At 46.3% G+C, this 19,329-nt stretch overlaps 2 protein-coding genes across 4 annotated transcripts in view; both read right to left on the reverse strand.

Annotated features, from left to right (window-relative positions):
- The window catches only part of LOC135390037 (uncharacterized), a 26,505-nt gene extending 15,203 nt beyond the window's left edge, over window positions 1-11,302 (reverse strand). For 2 of the 3 annotated variants that reach the window (XM_064620057.1, XM_064620058.1), the window contains exons 1-2: window positions 11,182-11,301; window positions 6,718-6,894 (exon numbers count right to left, since the gene is read on the reverse strand). In XM_064620057.1, coding sequence (XP_064476127.1) covers window positions 6,718-6,894; window positions 11,182-11,197 — 193 coding nt within the window. In that variant the 5' untranslated portion in view covers window positions 11,198-11,301. Of the gene's footprint in view, window positions 1-6,717; window positions 6,895-11,181 lie in introns of all 3 variants that reach the window. The other variant, XM_064620056.1, reaches the window with a different exon arrangement.
- The window catches only part of LOC135389206 (uncharacterized), a 17,730-nt gene continuing 9,597 nt past the window's right edge, over window positions 11,197-19,329 (reverse strand). Inside the window, exons 5-9 of the mRNA XM_064619271.1 lie at window positions 16,370-16,399; window positions 16,177-16,290; window positions 12,819-12,845; window positions 12,585-12,708; window positions 11,197-11,264 (exon numbers count right to left, since the gene is read on the reverse strand). Coding sequence (XP_064475341.1) covers window positions 11,197-11,264; window positions 12,585-12,708; window positions 12,819-12,845; window positions 16,177-16,290; window positions 16,370-16,399 — 363 coding nt within the window. The remainder of the gene's footprint in view (window positions 11,265-12,584; window positions 12,709-12,818; window positions 12,846-16,176; window positions 16,291-16,369; window positions 16,400-19,329) is intronic.

The following is a 19,329-nucleotide window of genomic DNA, read 5'->3' on the forward strand; positions in this document are numbered from 1 at the left end:
TGGTTGGAATCCTGGAACTGAGGTAGTGGTGCGGACGTGGTTTGGGTCACGGAAATGTCCGTGGCGTCGGAGTCGAATGTGAGCTGAACGGCTGAAACAAAACATCCCAGGCAGCACAATGTACTGAAAGTCAAGTGCAATAGGGGTGGAGGGGTAGGTGGAAGGCCTTGAACAGACTCGTGAAACTAAATAAAGTTGATAAGACACGTACCGTCCACCCCCATTGCACTCGACTTTCAGTACATCGTGCTGCTTGGGATGTAATCAGAGCGCGATGAAGCGGTTCTGATAGCACACGTATCGCGGAGCGCGCAAACGCCTCATGCTTCATTTATCTTGAAAGAAGTCTGAGCTTGGGCGAAAAGACGGGAAATTCGCGACAGAGTTCTGTCGTGTTGTCCCTTCCTTCCACAGCTCAGAATTTAGCCAAGTTCCACCCAAGCATTTATCCACCAGCTAGCCTGCGCCTATGGTAGTACATATTTTATCTGAAACCTGTTCACACGAACGTACCGACAAACCATCTTACAACTGTGAAGGTAAAGGAAGAAAAGTAAAATTTCATTTAAAATCCCATTTCCAACACACGCACACAAAAGTAATAATAATAATAATGCTGGACAGTAATAGCCCTTGCTCCTAATATAGTTTTGAACGTTTCACATAGAGCTCCACCTTTACAAGGACCACGTGACTACAAGGCAGTGAAACATTGCAGGGCAGCTGTTAGTGAACACATGCTAAATAGATAATGGAAAAGCAACGTACATGGAGACAAAATAGAAAAGCGCACCAGCGAGACTCATTTTGTCCTAGGAAATGTATCCGGCTCATATGTGTTTGGGTGTTCGCCTGGTCCTCAAAAACCATGTCGCACAATCCGCATAGGAAGAGTGTTGCCATTTCGGTGTCCAGTTGTGTATTGATAACCCGTCGTGGAGGTCGAGGCTTTTTGACAACCACACGTTCAGCTGGTTTCGATGGCGCGCTTTCGCGGAAAACAGCAGACGACAAAAGCATGACGTCATTACTCGGGCGAACCTTCACTGACCGGCCTTCGGAGGAGAGTTGAATCGAGTTAACTCTCTCCTTACTCTACCTTGTTTTGGAACGCGGGTAGTGACGTCATCGAGTTACTCGACCCGGTTTTGGAACGGCGCTTCGGGTAGAGCGCTACTCCCGAGTTGACTCGAGTAGGTTTTGGAACGTACCCCGAAAGTGGGAGCAAACGTCACCCGGATAAGGCCAATCAGCGCGCGCTCTGGGCAAATGCGAGCCGCGCGTCTGTTTGGCGATCGCGAAGCGAAGGGAGCAAACATGGAGTCGGAAAACGAGAGTGATGTTTCTCTGTCTGGGGGAGATTCTGACGAACATGTTAGCGGTAGCGGCGACGAGTTAATGCTGGATGATGACCCATACTCTACGGACCCAATGCCACTGGAACTTGCCGACCATCCACGAGATGTGGCTGCGGCTAACCCGCGGGATGACATTTTTAGGTGAAGTATCTCTTTGCATGGTTGCCGTCGGATGTGCAAAACAGTTTAGAATGTTGAAATTGGCAGGTTTCTGTGTGGAGTCCGCGATCCACAGGAGCCTGACGAGAGCATGTGTTGCCATTCTGTTGCCAGGGTGGTAGAAATGTGCAACGGTGCCGCCGTGCAGTGCATTGCACAACACCCATTACTCATGGACATCTGCCTCCGTAGAGAGCTTCTAGACTCAATTCTGCCGCTATGATCAACATTGTAGGCGACTCAATCCCCAGGACCACAGGTAAGCCTGCTGCAGTGCTCTCCCGTTTGCTATATGATTACGACCGTAATGAACTTTTCAGTTTAAATGACCCCCCCCCATCAAGGTTCGGAAGGGTAAACTCGGGTATTGTTGGTTATGCAAATTGTCGCACCTAAAGTGGACAAGGACTGTATACAAAAGGGCGACTATTCTCAGCAGCTTTTTGGCCTACACAAGTTTGTCCCTTATAAATCGTAAGCGTGGACGACAGCCGTAGAACAATCCAGAGAATCCTGGTCCAACAATTCCATTAGGAAAAGTGAAGCAACACAGCCGCCTCAGCTAGTCTCGACATGCTTTCAATTATGCCAGTTAGCCATGGCCTGATTGTCAACACAAATCCCTGATTGATTGGCAGATATCCAGTGGGAATTTTAAACTCTGAAGGAAGGTCTTACAAGTCTGAAAACATAAGCATTTGAGGTGCCAATGAAGGGGGGAAGCATGTTACTGAAGCATGTAAGAGTAACGTATTTTGGGAGAAATTGGATTTTGCCGAAATTGGAGGGAAGCTGGTTTGGGAGGGAGTTAGCAGTTGGAATCAGGCTCATCCTGAAAGAGGCGAACATTTTTTTGTTGTACTATGTTGCACATCTGCCAACCTTCCACATTCAAAATGCGGGAGACCCTGGAACTAAGGAAGGAATGCGCTCACCCAAATAAAGTCGACCGCTTTTTATGTCATTCTAATGTTTTTTCAAAATCATTCTTTTGTCGCACCGTCCTAGAATGGAATGACCTTCCGAGCAACATCGCTACAATAACACAAACTCAAGAATTTCGTAATGCCATCTCTGTTCTGTTCTCATAGTTATTATTCGGTTACCTTTCTACGTGTTTTGCTTGCATACAGTACCTCTTAACATACTATTAACGTATATCACATGATCCATTTTTCATTGTAGCTTATGATGTTGTTGTTTCTTCATGCATAAACTTCGTTGTATATCATATTATTATCTCACATTACCGTCGCGTTGTATTTTCACTATTTTTCTGTACTAAATGTGATTTACATATACTCGTGATGCTGTTTATTATTGTAACCCACTCCCCCATGTAGTGTCCTCAAGGGACGTTTGAGGTATTCTGAAATAAATAAATAAATGCACAGGCTTTGAACTCCAAGGTTGGGATAGTGTCTGTTCTGGCCATTGTCTTCCCAACACTGCGGGAGATTTGGCAGGTGTGCAAATGCCCACAAGGTATGATGCTAAACAAAAAGAAATGTCATGTGGAATTGTCTTTTCCAGCTGCCTGAGGTTGACGGCATACTCGTCATTCACAAGATGGCATGGATGCGTTGTCCAAGCAATCAGGAGGGAGTTCCCGTCTACGTCTTATCAAGGCTATCAGTGTTAGGACCATCGAAACAAGGGTGTCTTGACAAGAGAGACAAGCTGGTGCATACTGATGGCTGGAACTGGAGACATGTAGTGGCAAGATGAAAATTTTGCTGAGATAGGCATACTTTGTGCAAGTGAGCCCTTGGTCATCCCCCTTGCCTCCCATCAGAGGTTTTCGACAACACCACACACCTATAGTATTCTCGAAAACCTCTGATGGGAGGCAAGGGGGATGACGAAGGGCTCACTTGCACGAAGTGTGCCGATGTCAGCAAAATTTTCGTCTTGCAGCAATTTTCGTCTTTTCGTCATTGCAGGGGGGGATGTTTTGTCTTGTCACTCTGTGTCTCTGGTTGCAGTCAACAGACTGTCTACCCGTCTGTACAGCAAAAGCTACTACACGTGGCGGTATTAGCTCTGGCATCAAATCCAGACCGCACTGCACTAAGTTAGTGCCGACGTGTGAATATTTCGAACTCTGTGCAGATTGTCAGTGCGGTGTAGTGACGGGAATAAAGAATGACCCTATAATTGTATCAATTTATTGTACAGTGGAGTATGACGGAGTGGGAATAACAAAATAGCTTAGGTTTATTTGCCTCCTATTATGTATGGCAGGCAAATAAACCTAAGCTATTTTATTATGTTGTGCTGTGATTCTAAATTAATGTGGTGTGAAGTCTGGATGGTTACAGGTATGCTGCCACAGGAATGTTAGGAGGGTTCATGTTGGCAGATCCATATCTGGTGTACTAATATGCTATGCAAGCGTGTGTCCTTTGTTTTCCTCTTCCTGGAATCAGGAAATAACAACCCCCTTGTAAGGCACCGTGAAGTGGGTCTCCAGCACTTGCTTCAGCCATGACCTCCGCATCTGAAATATGACCTTGAGTGTTAACACTGAAAATAATACGTTGAGGGCCTAGCGGGTACAATAACAAACATAAAAATGACTATGCAAATAAATCTTCCCCTCTGCGGTCCCTGTTTCACTGGCACGGTTATTTTCCTGTCGACAATACGTTATGAACGCTGGCAGCCACATCACACAAGATTCCTTTCACAGGATTCGACAATTTTCAGGGCTCGTACATATCCATTATGTTGTGGGACGTGCAAAAAGATTTGCGATATTTTCGTGGCTTGACAAAACATACCAAATCCAGTTGATTCCGTTGACGTGCTTGCTGCCGCCTGAAATAGGGCCAGAAATTAGCAACAAGGCTGCAGTAGAATACTGATGCAACGTGAAGTGTCTCGGACGTAGCCAAACACAGATTGCGATGTTCCCACATCCCTGAATTCTGCCATCAGGCTTACACTATGCACTGTAGAAACATCCACTAGCTGCAATAACATTAGAATAACGCTGTCATGTGGGAGTGTTACGTTACTCGTGCATAATACAGGCGACAATTAGCACTGCAACAACACACCAATCTTTTTTCTCGAGAGTACGCGTACTATTGCGTCAGGATTTTGCAATCATTGTAATAATTTGTGTAGGCGGTGTGACTGTGACGTTACAATCAGCGGCGAGGCCAGGTGTTCGCGATGATGTTTACTGTGACAACTGATATTTTTCATCGCAGCGTAGCTGTGACCACGCAGGATTGTCACTTACCTCCGTTACTGGTTCCTGCCCTTGTTCCTGATCGAATATGGCAGGCACGGCGTCAATCTTCAGCAGTTTCCGTTTCTGCCGTAGCCCGAGCCGAACTTGCAATGCATCTTCATCAAAATAGGCGTCGTCGGCGAAATGACAGGAACAGACGCGTGAAACATTCAATCCTTGGGCCACACCACAGTAGTGGCTGGCGATCGCTGCCTCCCACTTTCGTTTCGTCTCGCCATTGCGAGGTTGGCGAAATGTAAGCTCGGGATTCAGTCTTTGTGCACCCCGGCACGTAGCACCGGTTTCCTGGCTGTGAAATCGCACGTCAACGGCACGAAATCCTTGGGCACACGCTGTGGTTCAAAGTACTTCAAAGCACACGCGACAAGACAAGGAAAAGGGTCAGACGCACGCTCAGACACACACAGAACTCCGGCGGGAAGGAGCGCCTCCTGATGGTTGGTTTATCCGGGTGACGTCATCCAGTGTCGGCGCCTTGCGGGGATTGCCGTGCGCGCCGGAAGCGCGAACATTTAAAAATCGTTTCTGGGTCAACCAAGTGGATTTGTGCGGAGAAAATTTGCCGGCGTACATTATGAACGACGGGGAACATGACCATAACAGTTCCGGAACACGCTTCCGGATGCGACTGTCCCTTTAAAGAAACGACTGACAAAAACTCCCTAAGAACTGTTCCGTGGACCCCGTTCTTGGCGCAAGAAACTTATTCTGAAGACAGGGTTGCCACCATGGAGGTAAGAAACTAAGAAGATGCCCTAAGCACTTCTCCCAATGCAATACGGGCGTGCTGCATGGCTTTGTGGTTAGTTGCCCACGCACGTGACCTATAAACGTCACGGCAACACGTCATAAAACATGGCGTCCTCCATGCCCGCGGCGTATCTTACCTGAATACAGAGACGAGGAGCGACCGAATAACTTAGTGCCGCTTTCATATAACCTCTTTGGAGTTATTAGTTATCACACCCGTTGAAACACAAAATAGACAATCTCAGTGTGGATGCAATGGATCATTAAATTACTAGAAGACGTACGTACGCCATTGTGACATTGCCGGACTTCCCTTCTGTTTTGCTGAACTTATGCTGCGACTTATCACGCGGCAAAAGTTGAAACACCTCGTAACCTTCAAAGTGTTGTGCAAATGGACTCCTTGAAGGTCAGAGGTTTGCTCAAGATGAGGTTTGCTAAACTTTCTTGCCTCCGCGCAGACCGCCATTAACACCGAAACATATGGGGATCACGTTACCGGGCAACTAGATGGGCGTGGCATTGCCAGGAGTGATCGCTAGGGGAGTCCCACGGCCCTCCTTGTTTATAGCCCTCTCCTTAGTTCCTAACCTACCGGTAACTTTGACGGCCAGAAGTGGCAACCATGGATTGCCACTTCTGGCCGTCAAAGTTACCGGTTGAGCGAGTGAGGTAGAAGGGAGGAAGGAAAAGAGGAGGAAATCGAAGATGGGGCGAGGGAAATAGAGAGGTTGGGAGAGGGTGAAGTAAACTCTTCATGAGCGACATCGCACATTTAGCAGTGTGCCACATGAGCATACAGTGTTCGTGCTCCCGCTGCGTCTCTGCGTGGTTGAATGTGCATAGAAAAGAGGTTGCGGAAACGGAACTAGAAAACGTCAAAGATGGCGTCCTGAAATCCAGCAACTTCGACGGAATTTCCCCATGAAATTCCTTCTGCTACAAAATACCGGCGAAACGCTGCCGTTATTGCCTTTCGACCGGTGACAGAAGCAAATAACCGCCCACGTAGCAACCCTCTTCTGAACCCTTACTGGGTAAGACACTTCATTTGCACACATTAAATTGCTCTGAAATTGCAGGTTCCTCTGTACTGCCATATAAGCATTACAGCACTGTCCACCCTGGACGCCATATTCACGCTATTCGTAGAGTCTGATGACACTCCTAATTGCCTCAGGCACTGACCTGTATCAGCGTCGTCGGGCCCTTGCATGGCATGACGTGTAGTGGAAGGTGTGTGTCTTATTTCCTCGTCCAACTTATTTTCCGGAGGAATGACACCGAGGCTATCTTCCTTTCGATCCACTTCGGCTGAGTTGTCACCTGCACTGCCCTTCCAGGATGGATGCAGTCGAGAATGAACTGCGATTGAAATGAGAGAGAAGTGACAGTTTAAACCTTTCGCAGTGCTGTTAGAATGGCTTGACGGATTTGAGTATTGAGTAGGTATACCGCTACCAGTGGCGTAGGTTCTTGTGGGGCTCGATACGCAAACTCGGCCCATCAACCCCGCTGACCCTAGGTACGCCCCCTGCCCCCACACGCATACTTGTGCACACAGCGAGATCACAGGTGAAAATATATAATATTTAAAAGTTTAACAGTGCGTTGACAAATGGGTTGTCACGACCGGTGAGGCCGCAACAGGAGATTTGAAGCAGGTTTAAAAGCTCATAATTCCAAAACTACTCAGGTATGCTGCATAGATGGACTCCGGTAACTGCAAGAGCTGTTTCGCGGTCGCCACACCGGAACCCTCCTCCCGCCCCGTTACCGTTACTAAAAACGGCGTAACATGCAGAAACTCCGCAGAAATGCACACATCCAAACGTTTATGAGGACAACCTAGTTTTTTCTGACTGTCACAAGTTTTCTACACCTCCGTTTTTCTTTTATTCCGTGTTAGCGCCGCGAAGCAACACACTTGTGGACAGGTGGAGAGAGGACAGCAGGAAGGACTGGTGGACAGAAGGATTAGTATGAGACCTGGGCCGACTTCATCGATAATTTTGCCGAGCTTTTTCCCCCACGAAAATGTACTGAAAAACCTCATTCAGCACAGCCGGTGGTATAAGATTCGAACCCACCACCTCCCGGGCTAAAACACCACCATTGGAGCTTATCACCACAGTGCTTACCACTAACGAGCGGATGATTTTATCCACTTATATTGGATCCAGCCATATATGCCGCTGGTCTTTCGGGCTTCCTTATGTTCACTCGGTTGCATTTGTACGTTTCTCAGCAGCAGTTGTGCATAGCACAAAAGCATTCAGAGAACACGTCCTTGTGCCTCCTTCCCTTTCTCGTGGTTTTGCCGTTTGAAATAGGTGCCGCTTGTGCCCCTACGGCGTTTCAGGTTTCTCACTTAAAGTGGCGAAGTTGTGTTACGTCGGTGGACGTGTGCAATGTGCGCGCGACGTAAAAGCGCACAGTTTTTTTTAGTGAATGTGTGAAAACACAGGATTTAAAGTGACAGTCCGGACCTCCGGAGGGTATTCGGATTGTGACTGCATTCGATTGTGCTCCACAGGTGTATCATCTGCGTAAAATTTAGATGCTCAAAGCTTCCCCGTGAAAATGAATTAAATCGTACGGGTAACCCATATCCGGTTTCGGTTTCTCCGTGATGTCAGCACCGTTCCAGACGTCACGTTTGTTCACGAGTCACCATTCTACAAGACGACACAACAATCGGCGCATCCAAAGAGAACGGCGATCGCCACGGGCGGTGCGGAGGATGAAATGTTTTCTTCTGACCGTGACGACGGGTTGTATTACATCAGTTTACTTGCTGTACGAATGAGCCTTTATAGCCGACCCGTTGCCGGATGCCGGTAAAGGTATTCCCGGACGTAGCGGCCCTTTGTTGAGGTGCAAAGAGAGATTTCAGGTGAAACTTAACCCAGCTGGGAGTGGCGATTTGGTTTAATGACTTGTTATTCCGAGCTTTGTACAGGTGACATATGTTATGCAGGGGCTGGTGCTGTAATTCCGAGAGACGCGCCTGACAAATGTTTATGCTGCGTCTTTTGTCTCTTCAAAAGACATCGGAACTGCACCGAGCTTCCATCCAGGAAGGTGATGGCTATCCGCATCCGTTTCAGGGGTTCGGTGTTGGCAAACCCGAAAAACGACACGCACGTTGTGTTTTGTTTCTTGTTCCCACAATGCACTAAGCAACACCTACGTCTCACCATCGCTCAACAGCACCGTCATATATGCAATAACCAGCCACTGTTAATACAGAGCAGGAATGCGATGCGTATTGAAAGTACGGGAACCAGGAACGGCGACGCGTAAAGTACAACACAAAGCTCGCTGAGAGGAGCCGAGCAGACTGCAGACGCCGCAGAGACCGAAGAGAACTCTCGTGACGTAACGACTGTTCGAGGTGCGGCTTTTAGACGAGAGCAAAAGGAGTAACTTTAAAATTGCATGAAAATTATCGGAGCCGAATGTAAACGAAATATTTTGTGTGGTAGCTCATATAGGGAATCATCTGATAATGACTATTTACTTAACGTCTGGGGTCCAGACTGTCCCTTTAAATAAAAGGCATGATGTTATCCGTTTGCCCCGGTAGTGCTATGTTATTTTCCAGTGTGGTTTTCTTTGTGGAACCTGGTCTACACACACAGAAATAACCGTTCGAGGAAAACATTTTAAAGTGCTACGGCTTGGCAGTATTTTTCGTCCGTAAAGGTAGGAATGCCTTGTTCAAACAGTAGGAATGCCTTGTAGAAATGCCCACTTGAAACGTAGGATACCCGGAGCTCCTTAGTATTCTTTCGTTCTCGAAGATAGGAGAGGTGGTTCAGAGAAAGTGTCTTGGGGGCAACTATGTAGAACTCTCGAAGAACGGTTACTTTTCACATTGAAAGGTTCTTCAAAAGTAGGATGCCTGGCGATCCCTTTCCGTTTTTGCGTTGTCTAAGATAGGAAAGGTAGTCTAGAGAAATGATCTTGGGGGAGCCATGAAGAACTCTCGAAGAACGGTTATTTTTCACCTTTAGAGGTTCTTGGAAAGTTGGATCCCTTGAGATACTTAGCCATTCTTTCGTTCTCGAAGACAGGAAAGGTGGTTCTGAGAAAGGTTCTTGAGGGAAACCATGAAGAACTATCGAAGAACAGTTATTTTTCTGTGTGTACACTACCCACAGGAAGCTTCGAAACGACGGAAATCATGAAAGCATCAGAGGAAAGCGAAAAAACTATCACTACTATGCGGCTTCGGCATAAAATAGAGACCGTGGTACAGGCTACGGTGCCGGAATGGATACCGCGCCCTGGTAACCTTAGTTAAAGAGCTGGGGGTTACACTAATGCATCTTTAAGAATAAATCCTTTAAGATAATCTCTTTCATAATACATTGTTTTGAAATAAACCGCATAAAATTCCCAGATAGGGAATCAGCCGCACAAAAGTCCCCGTCCAAAAAACAATCGCGAACAATCAAGAATTTACAATGAAAATATATCATTGCAAAATATATCGTTAAAAATAAACTTTAAAAATATATCCTTAAAAATAAACTGTTTCAAAATGTATCCTATAGTCGAATGCGACAGCGGAATAATACTTATGTATCTCAACGCAGAGGATAGCGGTACGATTTAGCTTACGTTGGTGGTTTTGCCGTTGTTAGCACTCACCCCCTACATAGTGGTCTTAGTACATTTTTTTCTGTGTATGTGTTGTTGCTACGTTTTCTTTGCTAGTGCAGAAAGGCTGTGCATTATATGCATCTCTCGCGTTATTTCGACAAAGCATCGATAAGAAGTGTGACAATGTTAAGTGCCCATTCGTTCGTGCATGTGTCCTGAGTTCGCTTTACTCGGACGTTCAAGTCGAGGGGAGTATCCCGTTTGAAACTCTTTTTAAAAATAACATTTCAAAATAAACGCGTAAGTAGCCACGGTTAATAATAAATCTCCCAGAATATATGCTTAATGATCAACGCACAAAAATAATCGCTCAAATATACCCGTGTAAATAAAAACGCTAAGGAATCCCAGGTTAAGAACATGTCGTTGAAAATAAATCGTTTCAGAATCCCCCTAAAATCAACGATACGGTTGCTACTACGGGTGTATCCCGTTTGAAACCATTAAAAATAATCTTTCAAAAATAAAAGCGTAAGTACCCACTGTTTAAAATATATCTCCCAGAATATACGCTTAAAAATAAACGCACAAAAATAATCGCCGAAATATCCCCGTTTAAATATAAACGCTAAGGAATCCACTGTTAAGAATATATCGTTAAAAATAAATGTTTCAGAATCCCCCCAAATCCACCCTACAGTTGCTAGAGTCATGTGGTATGGCCCGATCAAGGTGAACTGCAAGCAAGGGGCTTAACCTAACCTCACAGGATCAAACTAGCCTAAACTATCCCAAACGCGTTGATTTCTAAGCGTATATCCTGGGAGATTTATTTTTAACGGTGATTGCTTATAAGCGTTTATTTTTGAAAGATTAGTTGCTTACAAACGTTCGCAATATGAGCGTTACTCTACCGCGAGGGTATTATTCTGCTGCTGTTCTAGCAGAATAACGGCAATCGTCCATCTGCAACAAGATTGTTGCATCGGCAACCCGGATGTTCACATTGCATGTGCAGGGTATACCGTGTCATTCACTCACATAAGGCAAGCACCATCAGGGTGACGCAAACTGTCCCAAGCAGCCAGAAGCAGGTGAGGGCGAGAAATGCTGCTCTTCGTTTTCTGAAAAATTACGAAGAAACATGACTGTGAAACCAATTGCTATTTTTTGCGAGCCGTTAATAGCGTTGACCTGCCGCCAAACACACCCCTTGGAAGTCACCTGACGTCACTTGCACCATTTGCTCATTCCAAGTCAGTCTGCCAATGGGGAAGACGACCTGCTCCTGACGTCATGTCTAGTTTCTACACCGCGCCCGCCGTGATCGTGTCGCAGCAATCGCCTTCTTGTCGTTGTGTTTAGTTCATATCTTCGTTATTCTAACCAATGTTTGGTTGATACTCCACATGGTGAATCTATTAGGACCCGCGAATGCGTTAATTATGCATGCGGAGCTTTCGAGTACTCATTCATGGTCCCTTTAGTATTATTGCATATCAAAGGTCACTGACATAAGGTGGAGGTAGGAGAGTTACACGGGTACCTATAGGAAAAACGTGTGGGTCCTTGGTGCAACTCAATATATGAACATGTCAAACAGTTTCTCGGTGAATTGCATGCAAAATGTGTTTATACTCTGCAGCGTTTGTAGCTTCACACAAGAAAATCGGATTCACTGTTATTCAGGAAACTTTGACTTGCATTATGGGAATGGGAAATTCATTGCTAGCTCTATGTTTATTAACTTTTGTAATATTTCTAATGGAACCTGAGCACAACAATGCATTTTTGTGCAAGGGGGAAGGGAAAAAAAAACAGAGAAAAAATTGCTTTTATGTGGATGCCTCAGTGCTGTGGTGACGAGGTTTTCACGAACGCAGCAAGCAGAGATATAACTTTCGAGAGAGTTTCGCAAGCGCAATATAACTTTCGAATTGTCACCAAGCACCACACCGCATTTTTTTTTACCACAAGGTTCCTTTCGTCTTTGAAGGAGAGCATAGCCATCATAGGTGAAGATAAAACACCTGGTGTAGAAACACTTACATTAGCTCAGCTAGAAGAAGAAAAAAAAAAAAGGATTACAAGCACACCTTCATGATTATACGCTCACTACTGCGCCCTAAAATTCAACACTATCACAGAAAAACTTAACGGCTTAGAGACAGCTGGGAAATGTTTGAACGCTCTTCGCACTGGTACTGAGAAACGTTGCTACACGCAGTTTCTGTATTGCTGCCACTGTCGTGACACTCCTAAACGATAACGAGTGTCCCGCGTCATTTAGCTGCAATACATTCCAACACCAGTTACCACATCAGCGCCACCTCTCCGTGACGGGAATTGCTATGTGGGACAGACACTTATGACGCACTAAGTGACGTCACAAAGTGACGTTCGGGTTGCTCTCAATGTTGCTGCTCTTTTGTGTGTAATATAACTTGACTTGAAGCGAACCTGGCTGCAGAGTCGACGAAAAATCGTCACATGTGCACACAGGCCTCGGAGCCTCTGCGTCTTTCGCACTTGGCAGGATGTTGGCTTTGAAATGCACTGAAGACGCACCTGCACATTATTCGTACTCATCATTTAGTCGTGCCTGTAACTTATCATAAAATAAAGATTAAAATTTTGAACGTATGGGACTATATTTGTTTTGTCGACAGTTCACGTACTTTTTCTTCCAGCTGACCTGGTATCACCTGCAAGAATAATTTTGCATCATATGGAAGAGTATGAATCTCAAGAAGTCTGCAAGAACACTACTAATGAACAGTCCTCAACACTCTCAAAACAGAAGTGTCACGAGGCAACCGTTGCACAGGATGGCACCGTAGCGTGGCACACGCCTCTCTATGACAATTAACGCAATAACAAGTGGATAAATAAAAGGGGGCGTACCCACGCATTTACAACAAACCACGAAAGAAAATGAAATTCGGAATCGTGGTCGGTTAGGAGCGTGTGATGCGGTGAAGACGTGTTATACCGTGTATTCACACGAGCGACATCCTCACAGAATATTCTAGTGGAAGAAAAAGCGAAAACACTCCTCACAGAGCCGACGTTCCGTCCCGTGTTATGTTGAGTATTCACACGATGCGGAATACCGGGAGTGGCGTAGTGCACACTTAGCAGACGACATCGTCAGCGTTTCATGTCGTCTGCTACGGAATATCTTGTGGCCAATTCGCAGGATACTCCCCATGGTTAGCAGTGTACGTGAACACACAGCATTGAGCGGTTGCGCTCACATGACAGCAGAAAGCCAAAACATTTTTCGCGTCTTCCGTTGGAGTATTCCTGGGAATGTGGCTCGTGTGAATACACGGTTAAAGAAACTTTCGCATCCGGTCCGGATTCGACCATGCGATGGTCCGGTCCGGACTATCCTCCGGATGATCCGGAAACATGCGTATGAGACATGTACAGTGATGTTGGGCTCCGCTTCACAGCCTTCCAGTACCGTATCATTCAGTGCATGACATACAGTCAAGTCCTGGCGAGGGGAGATATCCTGTGAATGATATGCTACGCAGAGTGCGCGCAAGGACCGATCGGAGACGAATATTATATGTTGTCATTCGCCCATGACATCCCCCCCCCACCCCCAGGGGGCAATTCTCTGACGGATGCGAAACCTCTGTACTACAAGTGAAAAGCCCCCAGCAAATACACCGACCTTCGCTTACCAGTGAGAGTTCTGACGCGGCCATGCCGCGTGGAACACGATGTCACGCTCCTGGTTGTACGAACACGTTGAAGCGATGCTGACCTAAAAGTGCCGTTTCACAATCCTACCACAGATTCTCCGCTATATGCAAAGCTCCCGCCGGCCAGCCCTTTGGTCTCCAAAAGCCGGCCTTGGCTTGTCTGGGTGACGTTTTCTCCTCAGAGGGGGGATTCGGGCGTACTCTCAACATCCGGCGTCTGCCCTTGTGAAATTTACAAAAACTACTTCACTAATTCGCGTCGGATATTCGGCGTTATTGTCGGTGATCAAGAACGAGTAAAACGGATATAGTTTCGGAATCGACCGGAATGGATGCGACAGTCTCTTTAAGAGAGTAGGCCCTCAGCATAACAGAAATCACGAAAACAGCCAACTATGCTGCTGACATGCAAACACACTTGCTGTATTCAGCACCACATAAACTCACTTACTATTCGTGTTAGTCGAATGCCATATATGTTCGGCGGTGTGATAGGCTTTCCCAACTCTATTTGAACGTACAAATAAAACGATGTCCTTTACAACGACAAAGGGAGGGTAGCCACCCTAGTAGCACAAAACGTTTTGTAAACGTCGAGGAAAGGTATAGCCACAGCCACATTTTCATCTAGGAGACGTCTTCAATCTGATCTACATAACATCATCTATCCCAGGATAAGTTGACGCTTTCCCGAGTCTTGAAGATCTGTTTGTGGCCGTCTTGAAGACGTTCAAAAAAACGGAGATTGCTATGTGGGACAGACACTTATGACGCACTAAGTGACGTCACAAAGTGACGTTCGGGTTGCTCTCAATGTTGCTGAAGAAAATTCAGAGAGAAAATTCAGCCCTGTGGATGACCTAAAGGTGAGTGCGGATGACACTGACAGTATCGGATACGTACACGGCCACACTCTTAAAAACGAACTTTGTAGCTACTGCAAAGCTACTAGAACAAGAACTAGGCGGGGTTCACGTTAGCAGAGCGTTTAGTGACCAGCTCTCCGGGAACAGCTGAGGAACAGCTGCTGATCAGCTGTGGGCCAGCTGACGAATGAATCAGCAGGTCACGAGCCTCGCTCCGTCATAGCTCGGTCGTCGTCGTCGTCTACATCAACCTTCACCGCATAGCACGCTCATAGCCAACCATAATCTCGAATGATATCGTTATCTGCCCTGATTTGTTCAAAATGGGAGGCACTTATGCTGTTCATAAGGCGTACGCCTCCCGTTTTCAACGAACCAGGGTAGATAACGATATCTTTTAAGATGATGGTTGGCTAGGAGCGTGCTATGCGGTGTAGCTCATTTCTAAGAGTGCATGTATTAGATCAGGGATCTCATCCGCAACCGCGACATCTGGAATTTGTGAATCTGCATCCACATTCGTACGGATATCCGCGGTAATTCCGTTCGTAGAAAAAATCTGCACGAAGAAAATGTTATATTACAAACGTTTTTTTACTCATTAGCATGTAAACCGCTGAAGAATGTCACGTAATCCACATTCTATATACAGAACTTCACCACATAGCACCATCTGCGCCAAGCATTTCCACGAATCATAGCGTTGCCGCTTCGGATTCGAAAAGGGAAGGGGTACGCCTTTTTGTGCCAATTATCACACATCCAAATTTACACATAAAGGCGTACGCTCCCCAGCCCTTCGAATCAGAAGTGATAACGCTATCATGTGCTATCTTCCTCATTGTCGATGCTGACGATATGCTACAGTGGCAATGGTTGGCGCACAGCGTGCTAAGCGGTGAAGTGATGTTTTTAGTGTGCACAGCAGCTCAATAACGACAGTAGCTTTTCCACTCTCGCCATTTACTGTTGACTTAGGACCTTCCCTGTATATATTTGTGTAACTTCTACAAACGTTTTCCACCTGAAGAAATGTTGACTACTACATGAAAGCTTGTGAATATTAAAGGCGGCTCTTTACCGTTGGATTTCCTGCATATCATTATTGTTCTGGACGCTGGCTGATTTCTTCACTTCCCTCTGTTACTGACAGCAATAAAAGTAATGGCACACTTTGAAAGCATTTTGGATTTACGGCGTTTTCTTCATTTCGGCTGCACCTAGGGGACGTCTGCAGACACACGAATGCTTTAGTGTTAAAATGCGCGGGTTTTTATCCGGAGGGAGTTTAAAATGTTATATTTTTGCCCGCAAACCAGGTTGACGCACGGATCCGAGATTATAACCGTTCCAACCTCTATCGATGCCCCCCGCCTTATCCTCACGCTCAACTGTATCAGCCCTTGATTGATTCCCACGGATACAAGTGACAAGACGGAAAATGGATCATGAACCTTTGCGCGGACGCGTCGGCGATTCAGCATCACACGAACAGATCGGGTCACGGTTGGGGGATTTCTTCCCTGTGCCATCCTTTGGTGCCCCACTTGTGGAGGCAACCGGAGGCTCTGAAAAGGATTCACGGCCACAGTATGTCATCACAAATTGGACTATTGGGCACAGTTTGCAATTGCGAGCGGTACTTACTGAACAGTTGCCATATCTTCTTCGCGACACCTGTAATTCCATTATCACACAATTCAAAAGCAGAACGTCACTACGCGACACTATCGTAGCCAACCTAAGAACTATACCCTTGTTACCCTTGATTTGATAACATAGCCGGGATTCACAAGCCTACAATTTTCGGAACAAGGACAAGATAGTTCAAGACCGACAAGTGAGTACAGAGAAAGACGTCATTCCTAGAAGACGTTTGGCCAGGAGAGCGTTATGCAGTTCCGGTTTTAGAATGCACGCAACAAATGATGACAAATTGTCCTTGTGGCGAAGCTCTTGTGAGGTGCTATGTAGTGAAGTTCTGTTTTAACAGTGTATGCCCCCCATTTTCACCAAATTAAGGGAGAGAATATTATCATTCGGGTTGATGATTGGCTAATTGGCTAGGAGCGTGCTATGCGGTGAAGGTGAAGCTCATTTTGTGTGGCATTTACGCCACAAAAATGGCGTAGCCCCCCCTCCCCCCGTTTTCAGCAAATCAGGAGAAAGAACGATGTAACACGCGATGATGATTGGCTAGGAGAATGCTATGCGGTGAAGTTCAATTCGAAGAGTGTAGGCACGCCCAGGAGGAGAGCACTCAACGTTACGGCACTTTTCGTTTTTTTTTTTTTATTTCGTTTAATTTTTAAACGGGATAGCATTCGTTTACCGCACTTTTCGGGACTCGCTCTCGGCCTCGTCGCGTTGCGTCCATAGGTCGGCATTTTGCTAAGAATTCATTCAACATCACATCATGGTCAGTTTTCCGCAAAGCCCATCACATCACATCACCGTCATAAACCATCACATCACGAGCCCGTAACTCAACTTCAATCTCAGAATTCATGACTTCATAACCCATCATTCAACTTCAACTTCAGAATTCATCACATCATAACCCATCATTCAACTTCAACTTCAGAACCCATCACATCACATCACATCATTCAACTTCAACTTCAGAATCCATCACATCATAACCCATCATTCAACTTCAGAACCCATCATCAGAATTCAACTTCAGATCCCATCGCGGTTTTGAAGTTGAATTCCTATGATGGGTTCTGAAGTCAGTGACGGATTTTGAAGTTGAAGTCTGTGATGGGGTTTTGAAGTTGAATTCCTATGATGGGTTCTGAAGTCGGTGATGGATTTTGAAGTTGAACTGCAAGAAAGGCCTACGTGGGGTGTGCCCGGCTGCAGGATTACGACGCTAGCGTCCTGCTCGCCTGTGTTTGCGTGGGTTTCCTGGTAGTGGCAGCAAAAGCGTAAGCGAAGGAGGGATATGCTGCTTGGAGGGTGCGGTCAGCCTGCACTCGGTTGGACTTGGAAGCAGGGTTTACCAATGAAGGAGGAAAGGGAGGCATGCCACGTTTGACCTCCTCTGTCGCATGTGAACTGCGGAAGGTGTATTGCTTGCGCGGTAGGGTTGTTGCACAATATTGCGCCCGTTGTTGACAGATAAGTGAGCGCATAGCACATTGCGCGTTTATGTGGCTTCGGGTGACCGCTGATGGGGTTTTGAAGTTGAATACCAACGAAGGCCTACGTTGGTGCGCCCGGCTGCTCGCTGCTGGAGGATTACGACGTTGGCATCTTCCTCGCCCCTGTTAGCGTGGATTTCCTGGTAGTGGCGGCGAAAGCGTAAGCGGAGGAGGGGTATGCTGTTTGGAGGATGCGGTCGCCTTGCTCTGGGTTGGGCTTGGAAGCAGGGTGCACCAAGAAAGGAGGAAAGGGAGGGATGCAACGTTTGACCTCCGCTGTCGCATGTGAACGGCGGCGGGAGGTATGTTGCTTACGCGGTAGGGTTGTTGCACAATGTTGCGCCCGTTGTTGACAGCTAAGTGAACGCATAGCACATTGCAGGTTCATGTGGCTTCGTACGATACCCTTGCCTGCCGGCGCATTGAACGTTCATATGAGTTCGTACGATCGCTGTGTCTGCCGGTACATTGCACGATCATGTGGCCTCGTACGTCTGGCTTTTCCGCCATGCCATTTTTCACTCGTGACGCGGAGGTATTAGCTTCGGCATCGGAATACATTGTGGCCAGCCACTCAGTATTACATGAGTTCTTGTGACATGATGCTTACTGACACTGGAAATAGCCGTCATGAACGAATTCAGCGACTTGTAATCACCTTCGCTGGACATATGTTTTTACTCTAATTCTTTCATGCAATACACCACTGCAGTGGGTCATCCGGAATCCCAAGCAGGGGGCGTGGTCATTATTACCGCTACTTGATAACAGCTTTACACGTATAATTACCGACATGTCATTACAGCTGAAACGGCAAGCCCCCTTTTTTGCAGGGGGTGTCGCCAAACTTTTTTCTTTGGGGTGGGGGTGTCACAGGGATGTATCATGGTCTGGATAAATCACTGACACCAAAAACTGAGAATCTGTCCTCGGAAAAGTGTAACCCATTGTATTCTTTTTCCTCCGAGGAGGGTATACACGGACAAACACTAAGTGAATTCTTAACGACCGAGGCGTTTGGACACATGTAATGCATACAGAATGTGAGGCGCAAATTGAAGTGAAGACTGCAAGGAGCCCGGAAGACCACCAACTTACAGTCCGTGAAACAGTTTCTTTTCCTCTCTCACAATCTCTAAATAAATATGTGTCGACACAGTTTACAACAATACCCACTCTTACCTGTTTTTATTTGATGTTTGAAACAACCTCTCATCATAATCACTTGACTGTATAGTGTTAGTCACTTTTGAGGTAACTTCGCAAAAGTATCATGAGCAAAGTTAGAAATTTCTATTTCGCTTCACGTCCAAGCAAGCAGAACGCACAATGCGGGCTCCTTTCTTTTTATTTTGCTACTGAAAAATCCGACGACAGTGACCCGCCTCTTGCACGTGCGCGGCGCCAGCAGCCTGTCTGCTCCGCCTTGTTGCAGCGCGATGTACTGGATGCTGGATGTAC

The sequence above is a fragment of the Ornithodoros turicata genome, chromosome 3 (genome assembly GCF_037126465.1).
Source record: "Ornithodoros turicata isolate Travis chromosome 3, ASM3712646v1, whole genome shotgun sequence".
In the NCBI taxonomy this organism is placed as follows: Eukaryota; Metazoa; Arthropoda; class Arachnida; order Ixodida; family Argasidae; genus Ornithodoros; species Ornithodoros turicata.